This window comes from Equus caballus, chromosome 14 (assembly GCF_041296265.1).
Source record: "Equus caballus isolate H_3958 breed thoroughbred chromosome 14, TB-T2T, whole genome shotgun sequence".
NCBI classification, from domain to species: Eukaryota; Metazoa; Chordata; class Mammalia; order Perissodactyla; family Equidae; genus Equus; species Equus caballus.
This window is the reverse complement of record NC_091697.1, coordinates 66,475,520-66,495,301: the sequence shown is the minus strand read 5'-3', so window position 1 is coordinate 66,495,301 and position 19,782 is coordinate 66,475,520. Positions and strand designations below refer to the sequence as shown.

The window sequence follows — 19,782 nt, the reverse complement described above, 5'->3', positions numbered from 1 at the left end:
ATTGTCATTGTTTTTTGTTATTGCTATTTGCTTTGTTTAGCTTGGCAACTTGCCACAACTCCGAACAGAATTGGTGTTCCATTAATAAAGAAGAAGAGAAGAATGGCTCTTGGGCAGGCAACTGACAGTCTGTCCCACAGCCTCCAGTGGCGGAAGGCAGGCAGAGAGTTCAAGTGTTTCTGCTTAACTGTGGAGTAGGTTTCCATGCACTCGTTCTGTTCGTGCTTCCTGGGAATACCTGGAAGTCTATCAGAAGCTGGTATAATCTGGAAACTCCCAGGAAAGAGTCCATGTTCATTGTTGAGTGTCAGTCCCTGAATAAACATCTATAATTTAACTCCAAGTTATGGGAGGATGTATTTCGGTGTTAGGTTTGGGAGAAGGGCTAGAGTAGGTGTGTTCTTCTTTCCATGGACTCAGAGAACAGGTTCCTACATGGACTTACTGTGCGGTGATGAGCAGCCATGTGCATAGACGCCTACTGTCTCATCTTTCTTGTTATTGTGTTCCATCTCCCTTGGTGTCATCCCTTTGGGCTACTATTAACCCACCTGTGTGTTTTATGTGAACTGTTTCATTGACTATATATATATTTTTTTTTTTTTTTTAAAGATTTTATTTTTTCCTTTTTCTCCCCAAAGCCCCCGGTACATAGTTGTATATTCTTAGTTGTGGGTTCTTCTAGTGGTATGTGGGACGCTGCCTCAGCGTGGTCTGATGAGCAGTGCCATGTCCGCACCCAGGATTCGAACCAACGAAACACTGGGCCGCCTGCAGCGCAGCGCGCGAACTCAACCACTCGGCCACGGGGCCAGCCCCATATTTTTTTTTTTTTTAAGATTTTATTTTTTCCTTTTTCTCCCCAAAGCCCCCCAGTACATAGTTGTATATTTCTCGCTGTGGGTTCTTCTAGTTGCGGTATGTGGGACGCTGCCTCAGCGTGGTCTGACGAGCAGTGCCATGTCCGCACCCAGGATTCGAACCAACGAAACACTGGGCCGCCTGCAGCGGAGTGCGCGAACTTAACCACTCGGCCACGGGGCCAGCCCCTCATTGACTATATTTTTTGTTGCAGCCCAGAAGTGAAGGGCTTCTTCCCATCTTTCTTTATTATTTTCTACAAAGATTTGTTTTTAAGTTTAGACTTATGAACTGTTTCCACAAGGGTCACTTTTCATTCTTTGTGTCATGTCTCTGAGCACTTGCTACTGAATCTTGAAATAAGTCTGTCTCACTCTGTAGCCATTTCCTGCTAAGTGTTCTCATTGAGTACCATACACTGTGAGCTTTGCTATCCAAGGTTCTTAAATTCATGTAAAACATCTATTGCATAACTGGAGCATTTAAGCAGGAGACTCGATGCTGGATAAATGTACAATGGTGTTGGAGGTCTTCATTTAAAAAAAAAAAAATTGTCCAGTAGTCTGTGTCTTAACTATAGTGCAATAAGAATGTGTGTACCTAGGAAGGCGTACTCCATCAAAACTACACCACATGAGCCAGCTGTGCTGGAGCCAGGTCAGAGTGTACCATATGCAAAGAAAGAGAAGGCTGAATAAATCAGAGGAATAAACTCAGTGGTTGGGGGAATGTTTAAGGGACTTGAGAGAGCAAATTGTTTTCAAGCACTTTAAACACTTTAAAAACATCAATTTATCAACATGCAGAGGCTATGCTAATTGTAAATCTTTCATTAAAAATCAGTCTCCTGAGGCTGTCTCCAGGCAACCTCTCACCAGCCTAGTTCTGATTACTATTTCTTCTTTAAAGTAGTAAGACAGCACTTCCATACGCATATTCCATAGTTTGTATTTAAATTAATCTTACCCCATTATTTGAATTACTAAATCAGTTTTAGTTTACTTTTTAATTCACTGTTTTATTCAAATATGTTAGTCCCCTGATCTTCGTTTTGACTTACAGGTAAGTAGCTTGTTTAAATTGCTTTTAGAATTTGGTTTTTTTCTATTGGATCATGAAGAAAATGCCTCATAAATTCTGGTGTTATTGGTAATGTGTAATTGAGTTACATTGTTATTCAACATATGATTAGGTAATTTAAATGGATCAAAAGTGTATAAAATGGGGCCGGCCCAGTGGTGCAGCAGTTAAGTTCAAACACCCCACTTTCACAGCCTGGGGTTCGCCGGTTCGGATCCCGGGTGCGAACATGGTGGCACCGCTTGTCAAACCACGCTGTGGCAGGTGTCCCACATATCAAGTAAAGGAAGATGGGCATGGATGTTAGCTCAGGGCCAGTCTTCCTCAGCAAAAAGGAGGATTGGCAGCAGATGTGAACTCAGGGCTAATCTTCCTCAAAAAAATAAAGTATATAAAGTGTGGCTTTAAAGTACTTTATTCAGTCAAAGAAGAATTGAGTTGGTCAGAGATTGTCAAATAGATTTTGAAATATTATGAGGCCAGATCCTTTTGGATATTGCTTTTGTTTTGTTTTCAGCTTTTTTGATATAGAGATTAGTTTAATACAGAGACTAATGAAATTTATTGCCTTTCTTCTTCTGGGAGTCTTTACATACTTGTGAAAATTCATTGAGATGTTAAGATAAATTTAAAATCCAAGGAAAATCAGGAATGTGTTTTAAGGGAGCCAGTTTCAATGTTTCCCTTAAATCTATCTACGAGATAAATTAAATTTATAAATACAGTAGAAAGATATATATTGGGAAAGATAAAGTATTCCAATAAAATTCAGTAAGAAAAGAACTAACCTATGTAGCACAGTGCTGTTGTACATGCAGTAAATGTCAATAAATATTTAAGGAATGAATGAATGACTCAGTGAATTGATCTATCACTTAATCGGTAGTTTTGAAGCTAGAGAGACCTGTCTTCTGAGTTCCTGACTGTCCCCTTATCCTCTAAGACACCTTGCACAGGTGATTTAGCCTTTTTGAGCCCCAAATTCCTCAGATATAGAACTTGGATAATGATGGTCTCTCACAGTTTTGAAAATTAAATAAGATAAAGAGCCTGGCACAGAGTAGGCATTAAGTAAATATTGTTGTTATAAATCACATGAAAATTGTCATATTTGGTAGATTAAATTTGTTGAAAGTTAATATGACTCAATCCGCTATTAATCATCACATCACATAAAATGATTCTGTTATTTCACAAAAAAAAGATAACTGATGGGCTGGCCGTGTGGCCAAGTGGTTAAGTTTACACACTCTGCTTTGGCGGCCCAGGGTTTCACTGGTTCGGATCCTGGGCACGGACATGGCATTGCTTGACAGGCCACACTGAAGCGGCATCCCACATGCCACAACTAGAAGGACCTACAACTAAAATATACAGCTATTTACTGGGTGGACTTAGGGAGAAAAAGCAGGAAAAAAACAAAGATTGGCAACAGTTGTTAGCTCAGGTGCCAATCTTTAAAAAAAAAGATGATAAATCTTAAAAAAAAAAAACCTCAACCTGAGGGTTTGGGGAAAATTTCCTAAGGGAGGTCACACTTGAGCTGAGATTTGAAGGATAAGTAGGAGTTGGCCAGTTGAAAAGAGGTGGGAAGGGCATTTCCAATAATAGAGATACACCCTCTGTAAAAGGATAAACTAGGCAATGGCAGACTATTTCAGTAGTGTTGTTTGAATAGATTGGGTCTTAGTGGCTCATATAAACTCTTTACTGCCCTCTACTCAGAGACTTAGGCTACTGGCCTATGACTATATGTCCCTATCAAAAAAATGAGCATAATACTCAAATATGTGCATATTTAATAATGTTATATGTATGTACTACTATAAATCCATACCTTAAAAATTAGAAAAGATAGATTTCTTTATTATTAAATTTAAAATAAATGGAAATTCTAATATTTGGTTTCCTGAATCACAATTAATTATGTTGCTTAACCCCCGACATAGACCATTTGCCTATGAAAAATACACTGAGCATGGACAAATGCTTCTCTAAAGCTTTCCAGCTGTGTTTTATGAGATTTTATGGTTTAGAGTTTCAATATCTGTATGGTCTTATAACCCCCAATCTAAAAAGTTAAAATAATCATTGGCTCAACACTGAATATATCCCTAGGATCTTGGTCAAGGATCTGCTTCCTAGGAGCAGAAGCAGAACCACTGGGAGAAGATAGGCTTTGAGTCTGGCCTGGCCTTCCCACAGGTAAAGCTCTGCTGCAGACGAGCTCATGACCCAAAACTACAAAACACAGAAGGAAGTAAACGGGCATGAGTGAGAGTCAGCAGACACAAAGTAGGTTTAAATCCCAAGAACTTCAAGTAAAAGGACAGTTTAATGGAAACCTCAAATTAAAATGTCTAAAATAATTGAAGGCATAAGAAAGATCAAGAATCTAAGAAAACAGAGCAGGCAGATTTGAAAAGGAACCAAATATGAAATGAAAATATAGTCATTAAAATTAAGTCCATGGATTGATTAAGAAGCAGTGTAGAGACAGCCAAAGAAAGGATTTGATGCGTGGTTACTGGATCTGAGGAACACTACTGCTGTTCCAGTTGTCGTCAGAATACAAATCACATGATGTCACGTATACCTAGATACCCCATCTACCACCCATCCGGGTAACACCACTCACCGGCCTCCAGATCCACAGAGGAGAAAGAGCAAAATCCTTCATGTGACCCGGAAGCCCCACCAAACCTCCCCAACTCAGGTCCTCGGACTTAATTGCTCAGTTTCACTGTTTCCTCAGGCACACTGGCCACCTTTCCGTTTTTCTAATGCTGCACTTCCACCTTCCACAGGCCTTTGAACATGCTGGTTTCCCATCTGAATATCCCACTCCCTTTACCCTCTCAGCCCATTCAACTCCCAGCTCAAGGGCACCTTCCTAGGGAAGCTTTCCTTACCCCACAGGGTAATAAGGATGCTTTGTTTCTAACGCTTAAAGAAGCTACCTCCTTCCCTTCAGGTACTTGTTTCGGTTTGTAGTCTCACACTGTTTGCTGTGGTGTGAACACCATCCATCTTCCCCACTAGACTGTAAGTGCTGGGAGGGCAGGGCCATGTTGGTTTGGCTAACCATTGTGCCAGTGGTTGTACTTAGTATGTATTAAATAAATATTTTTTATATGCTTAGATTTTCCAGAAACATACAGAACATAAATTTTGATATTAAAATAATTCAAAAGATAGTTTCTGTTGTTCCATGGTTAGTTTTGTCTTTTTAGCCATATTATCAGAAATTATATTTCTTCTTTCAAATCTCTCTTAAGCCAAATTACATTATTTCTTTGCTCAGATTGTTTACTGTTTTAAACAGGTCCTTGTCAGCATTCAGCTTTTGGTGCAGCTCCTCAGATTTCGTGCAAGATGGTCTGTAAAGCCCTGAGACACCATAGCAGTTTGAATTCTATGAATAGTGCCGTTTTTACTGGGCACTGAGTAGACGTGTCCTGGGATTGGTGTTACACACAAAAAGAAGGCTGCATGGTGCCATGAGTTCCTCAGAAGCACATGTGATTTTTATTTTTTAGGTGGTCGTGAGCCTTCTTAGATCTGTTTACTGGCTGACTTTTTAAAAGTGTTCCTTTGGTAACCTTACTGTGGCTCACTATTTGGAATTGCGAGCAAGTGCTGGGCAGTGGGGAAGTGGAAGACCGAGGCTGCAAAGCCTCTGTGAGCTGGTAAGTTTCGGTCCCAGAGGACAGTGACACTGTGGCCCACTTTCGGCAGTGAAGAGGTATTGATTTTTCTCCCTCCCTGCTCTTAGCTGCGCCTCTGCAGTAGGTATGGTTTGCAGCATCTTTCCTGGGGAAGAGAGGAAAGACTGTCATGAACTTCATCACCCAACCATCAGACCTTTCAGACCAAACTGGATGGAATAGGAAAAGGGCTTCATTCAGTACCCTGGCTTTTGTGGCAGACGTTCCCTGCGGTTTGTAACAAATCTTGATGGACAATGGGAAGAAATGTGGGGATTTTTTTTAATGTTTTGGAAAGGGAGTGAAAGGATCAAATCAGTGAAAACAACGCAGCTTTGTGCAGTGACTGTGGAAGGTTAGCAAAGTGGTCTTGTCCAAGTTTTCAACACGATGTTCCATGCCTGTTATAATTGGCTGCTAGGTAGGTTTGGACCTAACTAGAATGCCAGCGTTCGATTTCGCCGTGTCCTCGGTGGAGATGTGTCACCGTTTATGCTCGCCTTAGTGACAATTTTCTAAAATGGAAACTCGTGGGAAATCATTACAGTGTTTATATGTCTCCCTTGTCGGACAGTGTTATCCTGTGATATTTTACCAGTGTTTTCCACTGCATGATGGCATCTAGCGAAGGTTAAGGCAGAACAGGTCCCTCTGTAATTTTGTGACTACATTTTACTTACCGAAGAAGAAAAGATAACTGACAATTAGGTATTTGGGATGTCACGGAAAGGACACGTGCAACTAATCAATGGCATCCTTTGGGAACATGATTTTATAAAACTGATAAGGTAGAAAAATCGGGATTTTGTGATTTGTGTTACATGATGATAATTGCACCTCTTCAATAAAAAAGACATTTCTCCTGGAGTACACACTGAGCTTGCAGGGGATGCTGGTAGCAATGCTGTTGTTTTTCTGCCCTATTCAGGGAATTTTTTTGTAAATGTTTTTGTAGAGTATGAGATTTTTTCCAGGCTTCTTTTAGAGTGATATTTCTGAAGGAATATCCAGTCTGTCTTAAGGAAAATCATTTATTCTTCTGAAAGTGAGTAAGACTGTATAAAGAATAATTATTTTTTTGCTTCTTAGAAGGTACACGATTGCCCAGTTTTAATGTTTATCTGAGTTAGATGTAGTAATGGCAAAGTCTCTTACAGAGTGCATCATACACTAGTTATAGTTCTTTAATTTAACCCCATTTCCTGTGTGCATCTTAATAATAAGCTGGGTTTTATACTTCCTAAGTGATAAATTGGTTGAAGATTTCTTCAGTGAGTTTTCCTGTTAATTCTACAGCATCTCCAATCTGCATGTGCATGAAAGAGCAACTAAAAGACTTTCAGATCCCAGGTTATATAGACGCTCTTATGCCTACTCTTCCCATGCATGTGCCACTTTTGCTAGTTGGTCGGTTTGTTTTGTGTGTGTGTGTGTGAGGAAGACTGGCCTTGAGCTAACATCTGTTGCCAATCTTCCTCTTTTTTGCTTGAGGAAGATTGACACTGAGCTAACGTCTGTGGCAGTCTTTCTCTATTTTTTGTATGGGGGATGCGGTCACAGCATGGCTTGATGAGCAGTGTATAGGTCTGCTCCTGGGATCCGAACCTGCAAACCCCAGGCTGCCACAGCAGATTGTGCACACTTAACCACTAGGCCACCAGGCTGGCTCCTAGTTTTGCTGGTTTTATTGCACAGGCTTCAGTTAGAGAAAGACTCCTCTGCTGGTTTGGACAGTACTTTCTTCTTGTTCCAGCAACTTTGAAAATCGCCACCCTCCTTCACAGAATGGTTGGTTAACTTAAAGACCACATTATCTCCTTGGCCCTCTGCTGCCTCATTCCATGCTTGGTACCCACTATTGGGTGACCTCTTCTTGTGGAAACTATCTTGAATCTTTTAGTTATTTTCATTGCTTGCCTCTAGCTCTTCCTAAGTTTATTCTTATTTCTCTTTCTTTGGGGGCTAGATAATGTTCCGTTAAGTGGAGTAAGAGGATTCCTCAGCTCATTTGACACTTTATGGAGCAGCACTTCTTGCTGACCTACCACTTGAGACCAACAGCACTTGTACACAAACACTACTCTCCATCTTGCATCTGGATAATTAATTCTGCCTCTTATAATATTTGACTTGGTACTTATACCTGTAAAAGTTAATTTATTGGGATTTATTTCCAACTTTTTCTCCAACTTATGTTCATTTTGAATTATGAAGTTTTAATGCATAAATTAGTTTCCCAAGCATGCATTCCAACTTACATCCGTGTCAGAACTCTGCCATCAGAGTTATTAGTTAATCAGCTTGATAGCACTAGACCTGTGACCCATCACTGCCTAGTGGTTCAAAATGCCCCTAACACGTGTGGCATATAGTGCCTCATCAGCTGTCCTCTGAGCCAGCAGTAATGGGAACCCTCAATACCATAGGTTGTTGAATTCTGGAGTTCCATATAGAAGATACAAAAGCCATGAATATGAACTACTTTCTTAATTTGGTCCAGCAGTAGATATTGGTTGATCAGAAAGAAACCTTCACCAGGGTAGCCTCACTGGCAGGCAAATATTTTCAGCCACAGCCCAGAGCTGAAAGCACTAATGAATGCCAGTAGCAGGGCGGCCCACGCTCCAGCGGGGTTCTAATTGACAAAGAGGTGGAGAACTGAAGCAAGAGGCCAGCGCGGCCTTTGGGGAGCCGGCGCACAGCACAGGCCCAGCAGTGCTTCAGGCGTCAGGCCAAACGAAGAGTGTGCCCAGCAGCGTTACTGCCACATCGGAGCCAAAAACGGGCATCCTTAGCTCGGCTGTCAGGGGCCTGTGAACCCCCTGCCACGGCTGGCACAGTTATCTATGTATGTGTGTTTTTTAGCAAGCAAGATTCTCAGCTCTCATCCGATTTTCAGAGGGATCCATGAATCATAGAGGGCTAAGAAGCTCTGTTCGCTAGATGGACAGTAATCCAGACTTCCAAAACCAATAAAATAGATTGTTGGGAATTGATACAACAATAAGATTCAAAGGAAACAGAATTAACATTTATTGAATGCTACTTTTGTGCCAGAGACTCTTGAAGACATCATCTAATCCTCACAGTAACCCTTTAAGGTAGGCAAAGGAGGTGTTCGAACCCAGGTCTTGCTCTAAAGCCATATTCTTCCTTCTACGCTGCCTCGCGAAAGAATGAAAATGGCAAACATTGAAGATTAATCAAAACTAAAGATAAGCAAGCTAAAACCATGGAGAAATATGATTTGGTATTAAAAAATGTCATTTATGTACATTTTTAAAATAGCTTATCTATTGAATAAAGTTGGGTGATTTAAACCAGACTAGGGTCCCAAGCATGTGGGATGGCCCAGGGTGCAGCTTCAAGAAGGAGTTCTCCTTGAGCAAAAGCTTTTCAAGAAACTGAAGAAGATGTGAATGGAACAGGTGTGAGGCCCCACTTCACTGTTGGGTCTCTCATGGAATGAAATCATGTGTTTATGAGCCAAAAGATTTGGTTGAACTAATTTAATTTCTCTTTTGCATCTCTGGGCTAACTAATAACAGTCATGTCACTTGTACATACTTTATTAAATTAGGCAAGTTCTACTATATTACCCTCTATCTCTGTGCCTAAGTATTAATTATTTTCTTAGAAGCCTTCTTAGCAGGGTTTAGAAAATACTCCCACCGTAGAACTAAATGCTTAACCTAACTCCCTGAAGGGGCTTTCTTTATAACTGTAAATCCTGAAATCCATATTGGTCATGGCTTTACAGAAAATATTATTTGAGAATATTCAGTGAACATTTAACAACAGTGCTCACAGATTTCTGGAGTTTTCCATATTTCTTTTTTTGTCAGTATGTCTTACCTAAACAATGTAATCATCTATTTGAATACTCCGTGTGAGAGGCTGAGCAGGATTAATTCTTGTCCTGGTGTTGCAGTGTAAACAGCTTTTTGCCTGTCTTTTGTCATTAATGATCATGCTGTAGATGTAGCCGGTGCCTTGTAAGCCAATCTGTCAAGGCAAATAAACAATTCACCTTGTTAAAATTCCCTAAATCTTGCATTAATAAAACCAAAGTAACCCCCTGAACACTCAAGAGATGTCTTCCTCCATACTGCAGTGATGGATGACATGTCTAAAGATCCTGGAAATTAAGTAGTTCAGGTCATTAAAAGTGTCCCACACTTGTTATTGATTTAATTTATTTTAAAAGGTGGGGGTGGAGATAAGAGTGTTACCCCCACCCCAATTTTTTTTTTTCAGTCTGAGAGCTACCACTTGTACACATAATTAAAACTATTGCTTGGGTGAATAACTCTGTATTTGTTACAACATTAAGCTTTGTTATTCAAATAGGTATTATATCATCCTCTTAATCAGATATCTAGAAGTAAGTAGATAATCATTGCAACTTGCGTTATGGCAAAAATTCTTTGGAGCTTCATGTGTATGATGATTCCTAGAACCTTTGAGTTCTGGGTACTGAAATAATGACCGTCTGGCCACCCCAAATATTTCCTCAGGTAGATAAAAATTTAGATGAAGGTCAAATGGTTTGAAGAAAATTAACTGAAATAGTAATGAAAGTATGCCTCTGGATAGAGGAGTTTTTTTCTTTATTTTATGAGTTTTTTATTTTCTAGTTTTATAATCAAGAAAAGAGTCAACGTTTTAGATGGATGGATGGGTCAGTGAGTGGGTGGGAAGATGGATGGATGGGAAAATATTTAGAGAGTAGTACAGTTTTTCAGTTTTATATCACTACATTCTAAGGCAAGTTTAGGTTATGTGTGTGTTTGTTTACTTGTTTGTAGCTAATTTTCTCCACCAGCCCACACTCTGCTGGACTTGTAATATTCACTGCCATATCTCAGTGCCTAATATAATAGATGCTCAGTAAATATTTGTTTAATGAATAAAGTACAACCCCAAGTACTTTCCTTTTCTTCTCTTTTTTATTCCTTAAGCCTCAGTGGTACAATGGGCTGTGAAAGGACTAGTAAGAGCTCCAGACAGGGCTGGCTCTCCAGACGACCGGTCTCCAGGGCTAGAACAGCAGGAAGAGTGAGCGCTAATGTAGTGGAGGTCAGCCTGCAAGGACTGGAGACCTATGTGGCTGCTCATTCCATTTCTGTGTCCTGAACTGAGTTACAGTATTCCAAAAGCCTGGAGAGACGGGATAGCTCAGTATGTAAATTATGGCTAAAAACAGTACATTATATAGAATTATGTATGTATAAGATTCATATAACTTGACCTTACTTTTGTCATTTGTTATGTCCCGTATGCGTCACCTTGCAAAACTGTTCTTGATCAGCTGTGTGAGTGACATTTCACATCAATTCTCATTGTTCTTTAAACAGCATGTGCTTACCAGGGAAAAAAAGTCATGGTAAATTATAAAAATAACCCTTGAGAATAGTTATATTAATTTCAGAGATTATTGTACAGTCTGCTTTTTCCATGATCTTTGTAAAAAAAAAAGGGAGGGAGGGGCAAATGCACAATCAGTTCACACACTCTAGCAGACTTTTTAAAAATAGATATGTATAAAAATGCACTCTGTAGTTCTCCATTAGATTTGTCCTTAAAATTGCATAATCTGGATATCTGAGAACTGACATGGTTATGCCATTATGCTGCTTTTTAGCAGAGCTCCCTAAATGGAAGAACTCTATAGATTTTTTTTCAGTATATATGCGGATTTACACTTAGTGGTAAAGTTGTTACTGACCCTTTAAGTGGAGCCATCGAAATAGCAGTAAATGTCAGTTGATCCTAATGCCGAAACAGGTGAGAGCTGAGGGATCTTGACTAAATCTTCCAGTTAAAAAAACCATGTATAGTATTTCCTAAACAGCAGTGGTCTCTTGTGGATATGCACACACACACACCAGGCCACTTTATCACTCAGTAAAGAAAATCTGATGTACATATCTTAGCAGTATTATTGATGTTCCCAGGGTTTTTAAATACTCTGGATTAGAATCACCATGAAGGCAGGAACTATGTCTACCTGGTACTCCACTCTCTTGCTCTCTAGTCAGCATCTGAAGTATAGTAGATGCTCCGTAAATGCTGGTTGGTGAAAGAATAGATAAAATGGAGCATTTGCTGACACTGAATAGCGTTTGTGCCAGCCTGAATTCTTGGTGGGTAAAATGGGGACCACTCCTCATGTTGATTGTGAGGAATGATGCTGGTAAGAACTTTGATGGATGGTTATGACTTTTTGAAATAGTTCATTTGATTGATTGCCTAGCAAACTTCCCTTTCTATTCTGTTTTCTACTTTCACAGGCTGTCATTTTAGAAAATGAAGAACTTCCCAAACTGTTTCTTGATTTCCTAAATGTGCGACACTTGCCCTCTTTACCAAAGGCAGAGAGTTGTGGGTAAGAATTGTTGTTTATGTATTGGACATGGATTTTAAGTTATTCTCCAACCACTTACTGCCATAAGAAATAGCCCAAGTGGTGCCAGAAGGGCCAGCCTAGCCACGCCCATTCTTTTGGCTTGGGACAGCACGCGCTCGCCCCCTGCTTGTAGTCAGAGGAATTCCTCCTAAGTCCTCATCCCAATATTACTGCCAAATGGCCAAGGCTCAGTAACTCAGGTTTAGACTTAAGGAATTGACTTTTTAAATTATGCTGTTACATGGAGTGATATTACATGATGGGAATTATGAATCTAAGATAGCCTGTTTAGAGACTTATTTATTTGTGGATACTTGATTAAAGTCTATATCCCCTTGGCAGATATATTTATATAATTTTAAAGCTGTAAATTACCTTAGAGATGATTTTACCCAAATCCCTTTATTTTAGAGTTGAGCAAACAGACACAGGAATTAAGTGCCTTTCCCAAGATCTCTTGCCTTGTAGCTGGCAGAGCCCAGGCCTTCCGGCGTAAGCTCTTTCCCCACTGTCCTGCTGTCTCTCCCTGAGGAACTTCTGAATGTGGGGCTGCAGATCCTAATCTCTGTCTACCAGGAACCAGACCTTCGATATCCTCAGCAATTAGGAGAAGTTCTGAAGAATTAACTCTGAAATAAGCCACTCTCCCAGCTCTGGGGAGCTTGACTTGTGTTGGACTGGCCTCCGAAGGCTCAGCAACATCCCTGACACATTGCATCCACTTGCAGAGAAACACGTCTTCACAAACTCTCTGCAAATCCAAGCAGGGCAGAGGCTTTTATCCATTCTCTTGCTGCCTCCAAACCTGCCTGAAGGACCACACTGACTACAAGACGTTTGAGCTAACCACACCCAAAGTCCTGTTAAACCCCTTCCGTCTGCTGGATGAGAAGCTGCAAACACCTGTCACACAGCTCTCACCGGCAGTGTTTACTTAGGACCCCTTTCCACTCACCCCAGAGCACAAATTATACAGCTCACCACAGAATATGCGTTGTCAGTGTGTCCTGTTCCAACTTGTGTGCATTTACTGGGAGGTCGAGCTTCATATTTGGTTGTGTATTTTTAAGAAGAGATGTTGGGAATAACAGTGAGTGAAATCTTTTCTCCATTATATAAGCCCAAAAGTGAAACCATAGGATTTTGAAGTGATCTTCAGGAAAATTGCAATTCAGGCATATTGCAGTGTTAAGATTCTTTAGAATGAGGCATCAGCCATGCTGTGACTCTGTGAAAACACCTGATTCTCTTTTCAAAATCTCTCCCATTTGGAGCTGTAAGAATACTGGCTGTTTTTCCCTTTGTTGGCATAAACATTGACTCAACTTATGTGGTCTTTTTCTTTTTCTTTAAAAATTTTTAGATCTTTTGATGAGACAGAATCCGAAGAGTCAAGGTAAGAACTAATACTGGTCCATCAGGCATTGTACAAACCAGGACTAGGACTCTGGCTGTGTTAACTGTTTAATTACTGTGGAATAAATGTTTCAGGTCATGCTTTTCTTGAAAACCTTCATTAGGAAATTGATTTTAAGATTATAAATATTTGATCGGAAGTTCCAGAAGTAACCAGTTACATCTAGGAGAGAAGAAAGAAGAGTCCTCTATAGTTTCATACAAGTAATAAGGATGTTGTTTTATCAATCATCATACTGCAAGATTTACAAAACAACAGCACTTTTCAGCAGTGATTTATTATATAGATTGTACGTTTGCTTCAACTTCCACAAAGAAATGTTTGGAAGATGAGCGCGGTGCTGGTTTGTCCCTCCATCTCTGCTTGCTATTATTCACCCGCACCGTTAGATGCGTAAACCTTGAGATGTCCCTGCACAGCAGTTTGATCCCCTCAAAGCTAGTTTGTAGTGTTTTCTGTTTACCGTCGTCCCCTGATGCTGACATGCCTGTTCTTGACCTTTCCAGCAAACTGTCCCACCAGCCGGTTCTGCTGTTCCTCAGGGATCCATACGTCTTGCCTGCAGCCAGCGGTAATCAAACCTGTCATCTGCTAACAGCTCTTTACTGATCTGACCCTGCACCACATAAACCGCGTTTTTAATACAGGTCTAACAGAGTGACATTGGTCCAGGGCTTAATAATCTGCCAATAAACCAGTGCTCTTAGTGTAAGAGACATTCAGAATTTTAATTGGGGCAGGCCTTTCAGGAGGAAATGTAATTTTTCTTTCTCTCTTGCCAGGCTATTTTGAATTAGAGTAATAAGGAGGAAAGATATTTATTGTCTTTAATCTTTTTTAGCAGTTATTTTGGCCTCTGCTTGTTTTTATCCAGATACGAGGGTTTGAATCCGAGGCTCTGGCATTTTTTAAAATGCTTCTTCCCCAAAGCTGTGTATGTGCATTGCATGTGTACCCCCATTTCCATTTAGATTATAGCATCTTTGATGGTGAATATATATTTTTAAAAGTAGTCTATTTAAATACAGTGAATTAATTTAAGTATAAATGTAACCAATATTTTAGCCTGAGTCCTTTCTTTGTGCCAAGAAATTTAAATTAATGTGTCCCCTCTCACAGTGTTCTGTTATGCAGCTCTTCATAAGTACATTCTCCAATATTATCTCATTTAATTTCCTTAACAACCTATGAAATAGGCGGAGCAGGTATCATCAGTGGCTAATGAGAAAATTGGAGCCCAGGGAGGTCCTGATTTGCCCAGTCTCACATGCTGATGGGTGGACCCTGGTTGCCTAATTTCTCCTTCTGTGCTCTTGGCGTATACAGTCATGCATCACTTAACAACGGGATACATTCTAAGAAGTGTGTCTTTAGGCAGTTTTGTTATTGTGCGAACATCATAGAACGTACTTAGACAAACCTAGATGGTAGAGCCTACTACATACCTAGCCTGTGTGGTAGTGATTTTATGGGACCTCTGTCATATATGTGGTCCATCGTTGTCCGAACTGTCATTATTCAGCACATGGCTGTAGTGAATTTTCAGCCTTTGTCTCTGAAAGTAACTAAGTAGATAGCAACTAAATAGCAATAGGTAAATTATCTGTTGAAATCATTCTTACATTCTGACAATAAAGCCTTATGACCAGCAAGAGAGAGGGGCTGTTCTCTGTAGCAGGGATGCGTGTACTCTGATCACCCACTTACCTGTCAGTTTAAGGAAGGCTGGCCAGGATGCAGCCCAGCTCCGTTGAGGGACCATTCCTAGCACCCTGATCAGAGACAGCTGCCTTCGAATATGGTCTTATAGTATTTTTCCTGTAGAATCCTTTCAGTGAGGAATAATTCCTGTCATTAGCATTTTCTTCCCATGTTTAACAAATGCACATGTTATAATAGTTGATACTATGTTAACAAAATGTTACATTTAAAAATATTCATGATGTAGCCTAGTCTAGATTAAATGGCTAATGTTTTATAAAGTATTCTTTTTCTTTTTTCTTTTTTTTTTTTTTTTGCTGAAGAGGATGTTCCCTGAGTTAACGTCTGTTGCCAATCTTCCTCTTTTTTGCTTCAGGAAGATTCACCCTCAGCTAACATCTGTGCCAGCCTTCCTCTATTTTGTATGAAGAACACCACCGAAGCATGTCCACCAACGAGTGGTGTAGGTCTGTGCCCAGAAACCGAACAAACCTGGGCTGCTGAAGCAGAGTGCCCTGAACTTAACTGCTAGGCCACGGGGTCGGCCCTAAAGTATTCTTAATATCTTTTAAAAATGGTTCCACAAGTACTTTTTCCAGGTATTGTTTGTGCTCAAATAGTTCATGCATTTGACTGAAATTCCTACAGAAGTACAGAGAGTGGGATGATCGCTGTGGACTAGAATAGCCAGGATGCTTTGTAGAAGAAGAAAGGTGTTTTATGATCCTTAAATCCTATTCATCTAGCTTTTTAAGCAGCATGTGCTATGCACCTGGCTTGGCAATGAAGAACAGGAGAAGCTTTCTGGGTTCTTTCATCGGGGTGAATGTCTGGAGCTAGAAAGATTAATAAGTATGTACCATTGGTAGAATGTTGGTGTGGATAAATGACTTGCACAAAAAGGGGACTCCTGCTTGAGAGTAAATGAAAATCATGGGTTTGATGGACAGCATGGAACCAGGTACTGGAGACCCGGTCACTAGATCTGTCTTCCTGGAATTTTGGCCAACCCAATTTCATAAATCAGATTCTTATTGTCTTAGAAGTATTATCCAGGTGGTATATTCTTGCAAATCTTTTGTATTTAATTTAAAGATAAATTTTACTGGCATCACATTTTTGTGTTATTAGATTTCTTAACAAAATGTTGAGGTTACTATTCCAGAGGATACTGAATATGTAAATATCTTCACAAGTATAGGGGCACCGACAAAAGTAGAGGAGTGTTTGTCTTTAAAGTTCTGACAGTTAAACACTATCTTCTTATTAAATGCTAATAATCCAACGTTATTCTCTTAGTGTATGCTTTTTGGCCTTTGGTTTGATTTTTCTGGGAAATTCAGAACAGCTCTTGCCCAGGTGCCCAGTGACTGCAGAGTGGCTAAACTCTACGGACATTTTCCAGTCCTCCTCTTACTTGACCTCACATCAGCCTTAGCCACTGTTGACCACTTTCTCCTCCTTCAAATACTGTCTTGTCTTGGCTTTTCCCCTGTTCTACTGTACTTCCAATCTCTGGCAGTTTACCCGAAGGCTGTCATAGACTATCCCCTCTTCTCATTACACTTTCTTTTGAATAATCTTCTCCTTGCTTGTGACCTTGGTTACCTTGTGTATACAGCTGAGTCACAATATTGTATTTCCTCCCCAACTGTCTCTGTGAGCTCCAGGCCCTTACATGGCTTACAGGGCCCTCTGTGGTCTGGCCCTGGCTCGTGTTTCTACTGGGACCCCCTCACACACTCTGCTGCAGCCACACTGGAATTGTTTCTGGGCCTCACGTGTGCTGAACTCCTGTCCCCATCAGGGCACTCGCTGTTTCTTCCTCCTTGAACCCTCTTCTTGTTCAAGAAACAGTTGCATTGCTGGCTCTTTCAGCTGCAACTTCAGAGAGCCTTTGCCGACTGCCCTCAGGAAGCCTCTCAGAGTCCCTCCACCCCATTCACCATTTTTTTTAAAGGTTCACAGTAAGTGTTTATAAAATAAATGACAATAACAGCAAAACCTATCCTAAATCACTTTCCCTCTCATCAACTCTCAGTGGAAAACAAAGGCAAGGGAAGTTTTCTGAGTAATTCAAGCAATAATGGACATTGTATTAAATCATACCTATGGTGAAGCCAAGTCATACATACTCCATTTGGAATGGGACTGATGAGAAAAAAAAATGACCTCTGATTGTCTCAGCATTGGTCACTGGTTGGTGGACCTTGTTATAAAATACGTCCGTCCCATTCACTCGAATCAGAGCACCCTATTTGCTTCTTTCATAGTCATGATCACAAACTTTGTTCCCTTTTTTGTCTCTCTTTCTGTCATATTCACCATCTAAATCTCCAGCATCCAGCATCTGCTCAGCATTTGCTGGACAATAAATACCGGGCCTTGGCGTGGGCTCTTCCCTCCACCGGGAATGCCTTTCACCCGGACTCCCTCATAGCTGGCTGCTATGCCACTTCGTTCCAATGATGCCTTCACAGAAGGGTCTTCCGCCTCGCCTTCCTGTCCCCTTTCACCCTCTGGCCCCATGCCCAGTTTTATATTTTACCTTGCCCTGAAGTCACTGCTTGACCTATAATTGTGCTGTAGAATTACCCAAAATATTTAATGTTATTTTGCTTTTTTGTCCGTTTTTGCTGAACTTACCTATTTGAATCCATTTAAGCTAAATATGTTTATGATGTACTTTCATTAACCTTCAGATAGACTTTTGTATTTTAGGTGGCAAAGGAAAAATGCATATATGCTAATGCATGTAATGTTTGGGCATTTTACTAAAAATTAATCAACAGCTCCATTTATGGCTATTGGTTTCAGTGCACTTCTCTGTGGGAGAAATTCATTTAGAATTAAAATTAACTTAGCTAAATCATTGCTTTTGTTTGGGATCTAAATATACAGGTTTAAGACCTATTGCAAACTTTTAAAGATAATGTTTTATGAAAAATTACGTTACTAAATGTTGGATTAAAGCAAACACTAGGAAATTCAAGTGTCATCAACCAAAAGTAAGTGAACACTCATGTATTAGAGATATTTTTAAAACATATTTTGAGGGCCGGTCCCGTGGCCAAGTGGTTGGATTTGCACGCTCTGCTTCAGCGGCCCAGGGTTTTGCAAGTTCGGATCCTGGGCACGGACATGGCACTGCTCATCAGGTCACCCTGAAGTGGCATCCCACATGCCACAACTAGAAAGACCCACAGCTAAAATATGCAACTATGTACTGGGGTGATTTGGGGAGAAAAAGCAGAAAAAAAAAAAAGATTGGCAACAGTTGTTAGCTCAGGTGCCAATCTTTAAAATAAAACAAAAAACATGTTTTGGCAGCCAGCCCAGTGACATAGTGGTTAAGTTTTCACGCTCCGCTTCGGACGCCTGGGGTTCATGGGTTCAGATCCCAAGTGCAGACCTACATACCGCTCATTAAGCCACTCTGTGACAGCATCCCACATAAAAAATGAAGGAAGATTGGCAACAGATGTTAGCTCACAAGCAATCTTCCTCAGCAAAAAAAAAACAAAAAAGACCCACCTATTTTGTTTGTTTATTCATTTGCTTGTCTCCATGACTAGCATGTAAGTTCCATGGCCTGGGTGGGAACTGTTATTTACTTATAATCCCAGTAATTAGAGAGTACTTGGTACGTAATAATAGCTGGTACTTACCGTGTGCCAAGCTTAGGTCGAAGCATTTTGTCTCACTCATCAATTTTTACGACAACCTGTCAGGTAGGTACTATTATGAAATCCCTCCCTAGTCACGTCGAATCCATCACCACTCTGGACTTGTTCCAGTCTGCTCTCGGAATGGCAGCCAGAGTCATCTTTTCAAAACACAATTCAATTCTCTCTCACTCTTAAAAATCCTTCAATAGCTTCTCATTGCTTTTTAGATAAAGCCAGAATTCCTGTCCATTCTTTCCTGGCTTGAATTGGCCCCTGCCCCAGGCCTCCTCGCAGCTCCTCTTGCTACACTCGCCTCCGTCTAGGTCTTTGAAGCCCCCTCCAGGCTCCCTGCTGCTGCACACTTTCCACCTGGTTAGCTCCCTCGTGTGTCCTCAGAGAGCCTGTCTGCCCCCCCTGATGACTCCAGTCCCCTTGTAAGTGGTTTTACGTAGTGGATACTCTATAGAGGTTGGATAGTAAATGAATGCATTTATTATGTTTTGTCTAAAAATATTGGACTACTTAATTTCCTTGTACAATAACTATATTTGCTTAAAGTGGTTGTCTTTAGCATAAATCCTGGATATAATTATGTGCAGATCGAAGTTTAGGAATTAAACTTCTGAACCATGGCATGGATTTGTCCCTCTGTTCAAGCAACCGTATTTTCCCTGCTCTGCTGACTGGAACATGGTACAACATACTGTGCTCCTCTGGGCTCCCTTGGTATCTCCTATAAAAATGTAGCTGATTTTTCAAGTTTGACAGGATGGCTTTTGTCGGAAATTTGCCCTTTTAAGTTAGGAAGACAGGCCCCATCTAACTGCTCTCCAGAAGCTGGTGTAATAGCACACGCATACTCAGGACAACTTGGACGAAGCGCTGCTGTAAACCACAATGGAAAAACTGCAGCAGAGTATTCCCAGTAGAAATCTTGGA

At 40.5% G+C, this 19,782-nt stretch overlaps 1 protein-coding gene across 21 annotated transcripts in view; it reads left to right on the top strand.

The window, feature by feature from the left end:
- SNX24 (sorting nexin 24) overlaps positions 1 to 19,782 on the top strand; it is a 141,450-nt gene that overhangs the window by 119,799 nt on the left and 1,869 nt on the right. For 15 of the 21 annotated variants that reach the window (XM_023617802.2, XM_070233183.1, XM_070233177.1 and 12 more), the window contains 3 exons: positions 11,942 to 12,036; positions 13,421 to 13,453; positions 13,981 to 14,045. The exons of 2 other annotated variants lie outside the window; for them this stretch is intronic. In XM_023617802.2, the coding sequence (XP_023473570.2) occupies positions 11,942 to 12,036; positions 13,421 to 13,453; positions 13,981 to 14,045 (193 nt within the window). Of the gene's footprint in view, positions 1 to 11,941; positions 12,037 to 13,420; positions 13,454 to 13,980; positions 14,046 to 15,551; positions 15,775 to 19,782 lie in introns of all 21 variants that reach the window. 4 more of the 21 variants (XR_011425127.1, XR_002799692.2, XR_011425130.1 and 1 more) reach the window with 2 other exon arrangements.